At 32.2% G+C, this 12,877-nt stretch overlaps 1 protein-coding gene across 1 annotated transcript; it reads right to left on the bottom strand.

The window, feature by feature from the left end:
- Nucleotides 1–3,239: 3,239 nt before the first annotated feature.
- LOC106460033 (solute carrier family 2, facilitated glucose transporter member 8-like) lies at nt 3,240–12,327 on the bottom strand. The gene is made up of 3 exons (XM_013919717.2): nt 11,979–12,327; nt 10,169–10,426; nt 3,240–4,437 (listed from the first exon to the last, which is right to left on the bottom strand). The coding sequence occupies exons 2-3, from the start codon at nt 10,407–10,409 to the stop codon at nt 3,248–3,250; spliced, it is 1,431 nt and encodes a 476-aa protein (XP_013775171.1). The 5' UTR covers nt 10,410–10,426; nt 11,979–12,327; the 3' UTR covers nt 3,240–3,247.
- Nucleotides 12,328–12,877: the final 550 nt, after the last annotated feature.

Below are 12,877 nucleotides of genomic sequence, written 5' to 3'. Positions count from 1 at the left end.
ATACTAAATTTACATGGGAAAAGTGTGACGTCATATACTGAACCTGCTGTGGTCCTTAGAATGGATGAAAGTCCTCCGTAATGAGTGTCTTTATCCATGTGGTGTATGGTGTTGAGCCCTATACTGCACCTGCTTTGGTCCTTAGAATGGATGAAAGTCCTCCGTAATGAATGTCTTCATCCATGTGGTGTATGGTGCTTGGTTTATACTAAATCTTCTTACATCCGTCTGGTGGAGACATTTCAAGCTAACTAGTGTGTATCTTTTGCTGTTGTTTTTGTAATGTATGAAATGTTTCAGCTCTATACATAATCCTAAAAGGTTCTTGTAATAGATTAAACAAGTCTTTCTTGTTTCTTTTGGTAGAAAATTCTTTCGAATTTCATTTTTTAACTAAAAGGAATATTACAATGAGTTTCATCCTAAAAGGATAAAGCATGATTAAAAACAAATAATCCATAGGTGACAGAAAATTTTATTATTTATGTCATAAGATGAATTACATGGTTTAAGTCATGGGTAAAATTCAAACGCACCTTTCTACTTGTTCGACATAATATATATATATATATCACCCACGTACTCTTAAAGACAATGAAAATCCTGCATACAGATCTCAACTATCAATTATATCACGGATCTCTTTCATTTAACAGTTCTTAAAATTATAAAACTAAATTGTTGTGAGAATTTATTTGAATAACAGGGAACAAAAAGAGGAAAAAATTACTTGTAATAAAGATAATTAAAAAATTACCATAAAACAAATCTATATGAGATAATATTAAACTCTATTCCATGGGTGTGCAAAATTTGAAATGTTCTATCTAGTCAAAACTGTAATAGACCTCCAAGCCTTGTGGGCTGGGTTCAAATCCGTGCAATACCACAAAATATTCCCTGCACTTTAAGCTGTGGGTAACAGGGATGCTGCTGTCTAGCTACCTTCCCTCTGGTTAGTAGCTCTCACAGAAGCCCAAACTCAAAATTTTGTAGTTTCAACCATCAGGTTAGTGGATTTTTTACATCCCCGCTAATCCGCTTTAATGCCATAAAAACAATAAGGCAAAAACAGTAACCTGTACCATCTTCTCTAAAGAAAATTAAATATACATCTTGTATAAATGTGTAAAATATCATCAAAATTAGGAGCAAATTAACCAGGAAAAACAATGATTTAATGGTCTGAAAAACATCCTCATTTTGTACAAGTAAAACAAAAAACATTTATACATTACACATTAAATCATAAATATCTGTACTCTTCTAATCTGTAAAATAATCTGACATGCTACAGATCTGTTTCATTTCATTCAATATTATACTTTTGTTAGAAAACATTTAAAATGAATGAGGTATCCAAAAAGATTTTTTATAAACATGAGATTTTATGTAGATCTAAACACAGTGACAAATTCTGTAGGGTTGAGAGAAAACATTGCAAGAGCAATACAAACAAAACAGACTATATCCTCTCTCTCTAGGAACTTCCATTACATTTGCTGATTGTACTCACTAGAATGTATTACAAGTTCTTTTTGCAATACCAAGTGGTATACTGCTTCTGTGTTGGAAACTGGTACAAATTCCATTATTTTTTGTACTTTTTTGTGTGGGTACCATGAACTTAGAGAAAACTCCATACACTGTAACTCTGGATCCTGTACATCTATAATAAGGATTTCACCACTGATTTTGTTATCATGGAAATGCCCAGTCTTCAAGAATGTACTAACTTCTATGTGCAAATTCATAAATTCACCATTATATAAAATCATATATATTAAACCATGTGTAATAATTTAAAATAGGCTTAGGGCACGTTAAAATATATTCAAATATTCAGAATTTTTTAAGGCAACTACACCTATATCTGCAAAAAAAAAAAGTCAAAATTAAAAACTCCAAAAATTTAAGCAGCTTTGAAGTCTCTATTTCTTCCAAGAATTGAGCTTTAACTTTCATTTTAATCTTATAATCGCTATCTAGTGATCCATGCTGACATTTTATTCCTTGGAATAGAATGATTTAACGATCTATTCTAAACATAATTTGTTCTTAAATCTTTAGCTCAATGGATTGCCTGATTTAACTTTTGAAAAAATCCAAGCTTACTCTCAAATATTGTTCGCTACATCATTTAACTCATGTTAAAGTTCAAATGTGACCCAGAAAAATAAGTTTTGTTCATGAAAGTCTGGACAAATTATGTAAAAATTACAATATAAATACCACAAAACAATATAAATTTCCAGAAAAAAAAACTGATATGACTAATTTTAGAAAACAATAAGCATCTGAATATTTTCTGAGTATTTCTTATTAGTTAAAATACCTCAAGAAAACTGAAAGATCTTTTAAATAAAATTTTTCTTTGTGTAATGTTCTCAAGTTTTTGAAAAACTAAAGAAATTACAGTGAATATGGCAATAATAAAACACACTAAATACTAAAATATAATGGTGAAAACCTGATAAATCTCTTTAACAAATGCTTCCTTTAGTGACAATTTTTGTTAACGGCCATCATCTTAAATATTACTTCCATATTGATTAATTACAGCCCTTTAACCAAACATATAAATCACTCAGGGCATCGATATATCTATAACAGAGTGTATGTCAATTATTCTTTACACCCTAGCTTCCACAATTCAATCAATCAAGGTTTAACGGTGTTTTCATAATCATAATAACAATAGATTATTCTCTGTGAAGTGATTTAACATATTTGTTATTACTTACTACAAATATATATATTTTACACACATTTTTACATGTTAACTATTGATTATTCTACTAATACTCACAATTTGCTTATCTCATAAAGCACACTCTCAAACCTGTAAAAAAAAAAAAAAAGATTTTTCTGTGTTGAATGGCCCCCAGTGACTCAGTATTAAGTCTGTGGGCTTTTCACACTAAAATTGGATTTAAATATTCCCTGTGGAAACAGCACAAATAGCCCATTGCATTGCTCTGTGCTTAACAATAATCTTGTCTAAGTAACAATGTAACAAACACAAACCTAATATTATTACCCGTGTATATACAAACTGTCAAATAAAAAGTACTTCAGGTTAATATACACATTTCTTTCCAATTACAATATGGAACAAAGAAGTGTTTTTAATTTCATTAAAACTAAAATCTTTTAGAATTATTAATTTTCTGTAGATTCACTGTTTTCATAAACAAACTGCTTATAAAAAGTTATTTATAGTGAGAAAAGTTAAATCAGTCACCATCTAGATATTCTCCAGATCATTATCCGAAGCATTTATAGAGTGTAAGAGTTGCTTTTTAGCTTGAAAATAGTTTTCAATCTCTTCCAAAGTTTTGCCTTTGGTTTCTGGTACCACAGTGGCGACAAACACACAACTCAAAAGGCATAGGCTACCAAAGATCCAGTAGGCTCCATACTCATGAACAAGTTCTATCATAAAATGAAACTCCTTGGTAACTAAAAACACAAAGGTCCAATTAACAAAAGTTGCAATGCCACTTGACCAACCTCTAACTTTAACAGAGAAAAGCTCACCCATCATGAGCCACGGAATTGGACCATATCCAATGGAAAATGCTGCTATATACACAATCATACTTGTCAGAGGAAGCCAGTTATAGGAGTTGCGAACAGTTTCATCAAGGTAGTAGTAGGTACCGAGAACAGCCAGGCTGAATGCCATTACGAACGCAGACACAAGTAACAGTATGCGTCGTCCTGCTAGATCCATTAGCAAGCTCCCGGCAAGTGTTGCAAGAAACAATACTACTCCAATGATAATTGTTTCGTCATTAGGATCCATAGCTGAACCAGTTGACTGGAATATGCTGACTGTGTAGAACATGACATTGTTGATTCCCGAAAGCTGTTGGAAGATCATCAAACCTAAGCTAAGGAATAGTGGTTTTAAAACGTGAGGAAGAAGAAGAACTCGCCAAGACAATCGCTCTGAAGTTTGCTGAGATATATTAGATTCCAATATCTGACATTCAGCTTCAGCATTAAGTGAACTGCCGTAAAGAAAATCTATGGCTTTGATTGCATCTCCTCGTTTACCATTGCTTAGTAACCACCGAGGAGTTTCAGGTACAAAAATCATCAAGATGGTCAATATGGCAGGAAAAGTCATTGAAAAAAGGGCTAGCCACTTCCATTCTATATACTTGCCAACTACATAAGTAAGTAAAATACCTAAAGTTATCATCAACTGAACACACGACCCTAGAAGACCACGAGAATCTGGAGCAGCAGTCTCAGCAATGTATACAGGTACGGCCAAAGATACTAAACCACAGGAGAAACCAGTCACGATCCTTCCAAATAATAGCAGTCCGGTACTATGTGAAAAAATCATACACAACCAACCAGCTATAAATACTACTGGGATCAGCATCAAAGTCAGCTTCCTACCAAAGTAATCAATTGCAAATCCTGAAAAAAAAAAGAAGAAAAATGTGATTTAAAGTTTTCTTCAACATAACCAATACTATTACAAAGATTACATAAATTGGAGATAGTCTTAAATAACCACTACAAGCTGAATATGAGCTGTATGCAAAGTTTGCATTTATAACAAAACTATTACTGAAAAAGACTGAGATAGACCTGAATATGAAACACTTTTCTTTTAAAGTTCTTTAAAACATGCCTCACACAATCACTAACTTTAATCATTACTTTTAAAACATGCATGTACGTGACTGTAAGTTTATTTTGGGGGAATGAAAGCATCAATCTAAGGACCAGTGCATTCTAAAATATGTTTCATACATAACTCCTTCTTTTCGAATATATTATTTTTGACTCTTGACTTGAAGGTTCTTCAGGTTTGTGTACGTTTTATCTTTTGTTTTTTAATTAATTTAATAACTGAATATTATACAGAGTGTTCATCAAGTCTGTGTACTTGAAAACCATAAAAACAAGTAACAACATTTTGTGCTTTTCAAATAAAAGTTTTCAATACCCATATCAGCCGTTTCTAATATATCTATATCTATATAGATACATCAAGTGGGTTCCTTAGGGTTAAACAGTTTTTAGTCAAGATACAGTGTTCATAAAAATATAATTCATGAGGTTTATTATAATCCAATTCAATGTTCTAAGTTTCAACATAACCACCACCTTCAGTGGTAAACTTTTCAAGTTGATTCTCTAAGTTTTCAAAAACACATTCTCCAGCCGCTACAGCCCCGTCATTGATTCGTGGCCTTCCGGATCACGGTTTGTCATTAATGACCCCGTTTCTTAAAACTTTTTCATCCAATTGTTAATTTAGCTACAGTTTAGTGCATCTTTGTTGAAATAAGTTCTAAATTTTTTCCTCACTGCTATTATTGATTTCAATTCAGTAAACTATTTCTTCCATTGTCACCATATTTGTTAGTTAGGGATCTGACATAAAAAATATTGCATTGTAATAAAACACCATATTTGTTAGTTAGGGATCTGACATAAAATATTGCATTGTAGTAAAACTTCGGGAATTATTCCCTTATGAACTGTTTACAGTTTGTTTCTATCATGTGTACATTAAAAGTTATTAGACTTTATGAACACCCTGTATCTTGAGTAAAAACTGTTTAACCAAAAATTCATATTTTTTAACACTTACCCATTAATGTGAAGGATGCAATTGTTTTTTTTGGAACCATTTTTTAAATTTTAACAGAACAAAATAGTGGTGTGTCTATGCAAGTAGAAGGTGAGTCTATAAGTGAGGAGAGCAGTATGTACATGTACGTGGAAAGCTCAGATAGGGGCTAATAACAAATTTTATGATTTTTTATATTAATTGTGTCATGTACCACCAGTGGTACGTGTACCACAGTTTGAGAATCCCCATTCTAGAGGTTAGGCAAACCGTATGATAGACAACAATATTTTTATTCTTCACATGAACATCATCTTACACTCCAACTTGTCAGAGTCTGAATCAGATTAACATTTTCAATTCACAGACACAGCTTGAGTACAAATACTTTTATAACACATGTGATATTTTGTGTACCACAGACTTGTACATTTAATCAAAGCCTTGTCATACTTCATATAGTTACACATATTAACTTCAGAATTATAGGCAGCGTTCCTTCTCCAATATGTGATTGGTCCTTGTCATACTTCATATAGATACACATATTAACTTCAGAATTATAGGCAGCATTCCTTCTCCAATATGTGATTGGTCCTTGTCATACTTCATATAGTTACACATATTAACTTCAGAATTATAGGCAGCGATCCTTCTCCAATATGTGATTGGTCCTTTGGACTGACCCTGTGCAAATTTGATTTATATTATAATATAATAAATAGAGTTTAAAAGCCTGTAGTTACTGAAGTGGTTTTATCTTCTTAAAGCTTTGTGATTAAAATCCACAGGAAGCTGAATCCATTTATTTAAATGGTAAATAAAAAATCTGAAAGCATTCTTTTATAATACTGCTATTAGTGAATGTTAGAGATGCCAGAAAATGTGCATTTTATCTGCCCTTGAATAAGGCAGTGTCCTTCTGCTTTTGTAGTAATCTATCTCTGATTCTGGATTTTTGCAAGTTTATCACCTTTTAAATTTTTTTTTTCCTTTTCATTATTTAATGAAACTATTTCGGTTTGGTTTGTTAGACAGGTATATGGATGTGGTTATTTTAAATGGTGACCTCAACACGATGAACATATTTCTCACCAAGTTCCTTCTTACAACCGGAACAGAGCCTAGAAATGCCCCAAGAACAACACTCAATCTACTGAACAAACTTCCTTTTAATCACCAACTTTTGCTTTATACTAACAATCCACTTTTTAATATTTTCCATTTATTGAACTTACTAATTAACTTTTTTATGTGGCACCTTATCAAAATCTAAATAACACCGACATGGCTTTGTTCATACAAATAAATAATAAAACAAACAACATGATGGCAGAATAAATTTATTGTGCCAAAACAACTGTTTTTTAAACCGATGTTAAGATTTTTTTTAAATTACTTACTTGCTTCTCAGACGTTTTTCTAAATGACCTCTAATAACAGATTCTAACATCTTCCAAACAGCTGGAGCCACACTATTATGCAGCACTCAAAATGTGAAAAACAAGTAAGTGTGTAAAATTTCACATTCCAGAGACACCTCCAAGAGTTAGACTGCACTCCTTAAAATTCAACCCTTTCCAACCCAGTTTATAGACTTGCTACATCTTAGTTTGCACTCTGTTAATTGTTTTACATTCTGCATTGGGAGACACAGTTACTCCTGCGATATGTGGCAAACCCAGTGCAACCAGAAAAACACACCAACTGGATCAAAATTAGATGTGATGGTTTTTGAGTGCAATCACACCTAAAAGATAAAGCAATGAATACTGCTATAACCTTAGTCTTCCCTCAAATCACATGAAATACTGCTATAATCTTAGTCTTCCCTCAAAGCACATCAAATACTGCTATAACCCTGGTCTTCCCTCAAAGCACATCAAATACTGCTATAACCTTAGTCTTCCCTCAAAACACATCAAATACTGCTATAATCTTGGTCTTCCCTCAAAGTACATCAAATACTACTATAACCTTGGTCTTCCCTTCAAACATATCAAATACTGCTATAACCTTGGTCTTCCCTCAAAGCACATCAAATACTGCTATAACCTTAGTCTTCCCTCAAAACACATCAAATACTGCTATAACCTTAGTCTTCCCTCAAAACACATCAAATACTGCTATAACCTTAGTCTTCCCTCAAAACACATCAAATACTGCTATAACCTTAGTCTTCCCTCAAATCACATCAAAGAGGTAGGTGCATGGGTGAGAAAATTTCTGTTCATTTGAGGCATCAAGAAAAATGTTTTGAGAAGGTCACTTGGAGTTTAATACATTCTTTTGGGGTCATAAGCAGATGTCAAGTGTTGGATAACAGGCTTGCAACTGTGACTTTAACAATCATTCAGAAGAGGATATGGTCAGTAATGTAACTGTGTAACACTGCTTAAGTGCTAGAGTTAATGATATTATTATCCTGATGGTTTATTGAAACCAGGTGTAGTTATTAAAGAACTACACAAAAGAACTTTGATGAAAGATGACTGGTTTTCTAGTATGAATGTTAAATATTTGTCTTGGTTCGATCAAATTACTTGAAAAGGATTATAATCCTATATGTATAGATTCCAAGTTCCAGTGAAAGTCAGTTCCAAAACAGTGAAATTAAACTTGTAATAAAGAAACAAATGCTTAGTTAATGAGGACATACAACTTATCATAAAATAAAGAATACTGAGATTTATAAAGATAAAAAGCAGTTAAAAAATCTGTTGATGAAGTTCCAAGTGTTAAATTTGACTTGAAGTGTTTTTATGCTTATGCTAACTACAAAAAACAACAACAATAATAATAACAGACATTTATGGAATTTGAAGGAACTTTTATTATGGAAGACAGGAACATAGATAAAGTGAAAAAAAATTTCAAGTGTCTTTATTAGTGAAGGCAGGTAAGAGGTTCCTAATGTGACCTATTTATTCAAAGATGGAACCTATTTTTTTTTCCTTATATATATATTGAAAAGTGGCTGTTTAAGGAAAGTTTGAAGACACTTTTGGTTGATAATGACAGGTAAAGAATATCCAAGGGCAGTTCTCATATAAATTAAACTAAAGAATGATATAAGATCAGGAATGAAAAAGAAAGCATTAAACTTTTGTTGGATAAGTGTACAACATACATGAAAGTGTTTTTTTTTTTGAGTTAAGGATGACCTCAATGGGCTGATTGGTCACTTTGCCTCTTTTATAGTATTATGCAACCATCAGAAGCATTTCTAATGTCCACTGAATAGTTTATAAGATAATGAATAAAGCACACACCATCTTCTTAATATGTTTCATTAAAATTTTAGGATAAAGTGTGTTAGGTCCAGAAATTTTACTTAAAAAACGAATCTTTAATATTTGAAAAACAATTAAAGTTATTTAACAGCCAAAACCTAAAAACCATTCAAGTCACATGTCTTTAAGTTTTGTGTCAACTCTTTCACAAAACCTCTAAGCATTAATAATACATTGGTACGCTCTATGTAAATGTCCAGAATTATTATTAACTAGTAGAAACACCGCCCTATGTGCAGCTGTTTGTGCTAGTAATTACTAATCATAGTATTCATACCTCATTGAAAAAAATTTATAAAAAGTGAACATTTTCTAAAAAATGATTTTTCTCGGAAGTACTGCACGGGAAAAGTGTTTGGATTGTGCTGATATAAACTGTAATGTTTTTATATATTAAAAGTGGTACCCTTTATTGAAAAAATAAAATGTTTTAAGAACTCAATTTTTTAGTACTATATTTACAAATTACATCAATAAAGATGTAATCAAGCCCTCACATACAGTGTACAGTCCTAGAGAAAGTTGTTTTCTTGTTGTAAGGAGAGTACTTTTATTTAAAATTGTGTTCTGTTATAAAGAAATTGTTGTTGCACATACCACATTTATTTTTCTAATTGTCTGAATCTTGAATACCCAGTGTGAAAATTTTTATGGATTTTTGGTTTCTGGTGCCATTCAATAGATGGCACAGGAGTTTTGTTTATATATATAGATACTGACATACAAGATATAGTATGATAATACTTTTTACATATATATATAAAATTGTATTTATGACACCAAAGAATGGACTTAAGATATAAACCACAAGTCAATATAAAGTCACCACTTATTCTGAATCTCATGCTCGGAGAAACTGGAATAAATGCATATGACAATACGTTTGTTTTGACGAATGACCCTCTATCATTAAAGAAATTAAATCATACTGCTTCGAACTTGAAACTTTTTTTTTGGACCTTCTTTAATGCAATATTTTCCATTTATTGACAAAAAAGACATACGCAAACGAAAAATACAATGAAATAAACTCTTTACTAACCAAAGTTGGTTCTCCTGACCAAATGACAGTCTTGTGAGTAATATTTTAATAAGCTGTAATCTGTAGCTGTGTGTGTGTAACATTATGAAAAGAACTCCCGGTCAACTTAACAGACCTGAAATAAACTTTTAATTTGTGACATTGTTGTAACTCAAAATTCATTCCGAATTTAATCATGTATTCCTATTACATATATATACAATTGATAAAAAAATATGCAATTTATCTTACCAGCAATAGGTCCTCCAATTAATGCTCCTATAGCTAACAGACTTCCAAACCAGGGAATATCTGCATCACTGAGGTGTACATTGCTGTTGACTGACTGCAAACTTGGTATAGCAGGAGAAGAATATCCCAAGCCAGTTCCCATAGAAATTGAGCCAAACAATGCTGCTACTGCTGCTAGGTAGAACTTTCGAAATTTTCTATTGTCTGTCTGGGTCACGAGACTAATTTCGTTACTTTCCATTTTATTTTTTGTGGAAACTAGACAAACAGTTCAAAAGAAAAATGGTAATATACTGAAGGAAACTAATTCTGATGACTTGCAACAGGGAAGATAAAATCTAATTGGTTTACTAAAGAAAAAGGAGATATATGGTGCAAGTCGAAGTTTAAATTGACAGATAGGTTGAAAGACTTATAGAATTAGAAAAGCTAGGGATTTGGAATAAAATTGGGAAATCTGAAGGGACTGATAATAAACATGTTCCTGATAATATTAAAATAACAGCAAGTATTTTTTTAACTCATGTTAAAAGTAAGCAAAATGTTAAAATGGTGATTAGATGCTTAAGGTTGCTCATGACAAAGTTTTTATTGTGGACTATGAAATGGCTAAGCTTTTTCAAATTTTTTTCTCTTCTGTTTTTATATTAGAAAATATTATTAATATTCCTTCCCCCGAGCTTCTATGGGATATACTAGAATTCATCCGAATCCATTAGACATTAATCCCTTGCTAGTGATTATAAATAGTTAAAACATCAAGATCTGAGTAGGTTTTCTCCAGTGTTTTAAAGATGGTCAAAAATTAAATATGCAAGGCTCTTTCCTTCTTTTCCGATAGGTCAATAAATTAAAGATTATTTGCAAAGTCATTTAACAAAGTTTATAATTTTGTTGGATGGTCCACATTACTTCACTGGAGGAAAATATTCCCTTACTATTCTTTTGACAATCTTTGAAGATGTTACTGCTTATTGTAGATGAGGGTATGGGTGTGGATTTGTTGTAGCTGGATTTTCAAAAAGTATTTGACACTTTTTGATTTACATCAGTAACACAGATGAAGAGATGGTTAACAAAAACTTAAATTTGCTGATAACATTAAGTTCTTGGATGTAACTGACTATGGGGAGAATGCCCGAGATTATAATTTAATTTATGGGTCACTGGTTAGGCCTCACTGGAAATATTTTGTTCATTCTTCTAGGACTTATTTTACTTTTAGGCTGAATTGTGGAAAAAAATAGTTTAGAAACAAGCTACTAGTACTACTCAGCACTAGGAAAGTAATTGTGAATATGATAGGACTAGGGAGCACAAATATAAAGAGAACGAGTCATCTTCAGCTTAGATAATTATATTTTTCTAATACTAACAGGGTAGTTCACTAGTTGGTTGTAAAATAGGTTTGCCTTCACTCGGATGTGGCAGAACTTGGAAGCACTCAAGCAGTAGATTTGAGGTAAGGCTTCATAAATTAAATATTTTGAACCATAAGGGCTGGCCGTGAGCTTTTTTGTTTTTAGTGGTTTAGATGACTAGATGGGACAGCTTAGATGGGCTAACTGGTCCGTAGTTGTCCTTAAATATTATGTTAAATTGTGTAATACAACTGTTACCACTAGTATTAGAATAAGGTAGCAGTACTAGTACAGCTGATATTGATAAGTTATCATCCCTAGTACTAGTAGAACTAAGAGTAAGATGTTATTATTAATATAGTGACTTGAACAATTTAGTACTAAAATAGTACAACTAGTACTTGGTCGTAATTGGCAATTTAACTTATTTAAACGTTGAAATTACTTACCCAACTTGAAGTCGGTCTAATAAAATATATCAAATGCAAAATAACAGGTCCACCTTCTGATAAGGCTCTACAGCATTCACTAGGCCTACAATGATAGTGAACTGAGTGAAGTTGGTTTATCTTTCACGAACCAGTTTCTAATTGTGAATAATACAACCAGAGAAGTGACGAATAACAACATATATATTGAACGTTTCGGATTATACACATTCTACCTTCAGTAAATTCCTCGAGTAAACACAAAATTATAATTACAAATAATCATTTGAATGTTATTTAAATGCTTGTGTACTACTATAAACGTTTATAAAGGCAATATTAAGACGCATAGGTCTTTCTATTACAACACAAAAATCCGGGGTTCGATTCCTCGCGGTATACATATCAGATAGCGGAATGTGGCTTTGCTCTAAAAGCAAACGAACAAGACTCAAAGTGGAATGTCATTGTAAAACCAGTGAGTGAACTTGGATATAATATAGACCCACACTAAATTAATTAGTAAAAGTATGTACAGCTAGTAAGAAAAAATTAAAACAAGCTTAACTAAGAAGTTGAGTTGTTACTCAAGCTTGGGAGAATTTGGCAAATAAGTAGAATCTCTTTAATGAGGAGTTCCAAGTCTGTGCAGTCCCTAGTTAAAATTTTAAAACTCAGTTGAGGAGACTTTGTGTCCAGTAGTTTGACTGTATGTGGATAGAAGAGGTCCAGGGAGATGACAAAGAATGACTGGTTCTATTGTCAGTTTAGTTAACTTTACAGCTAATTACTAAATGATTCATGAACGAAGCGGGGTCGGAATGGAATATTTTCCAAGAAAACAAAAAAGTGTTTTATTTCATATTGTTACGTCTCCGTTTGTTAATTAACTTCCCGTAACTTCGTTCCGACGAAACTTT

Source organism: Limulus polyphemus, unplaced genomic scaffold, assembly GCF_000517525.1.
Source record: "Limulus polyphemus unplaced genomic scaffold, Limulus_polyphemus-2.1.2 Scaffold695, whole genome shotgun sequence".
NCBI classification, from domain to species: Eukaryota; Metazoa; Arthropoda; class Merostomata; order Xiphosura; family Limulidae; genus Limulus; species Limulus polyphemus.
Note: the sequence above shows the minus strand (reverse complement) of the source record. Positions and strands in the feature narration are given on the sequence as shown.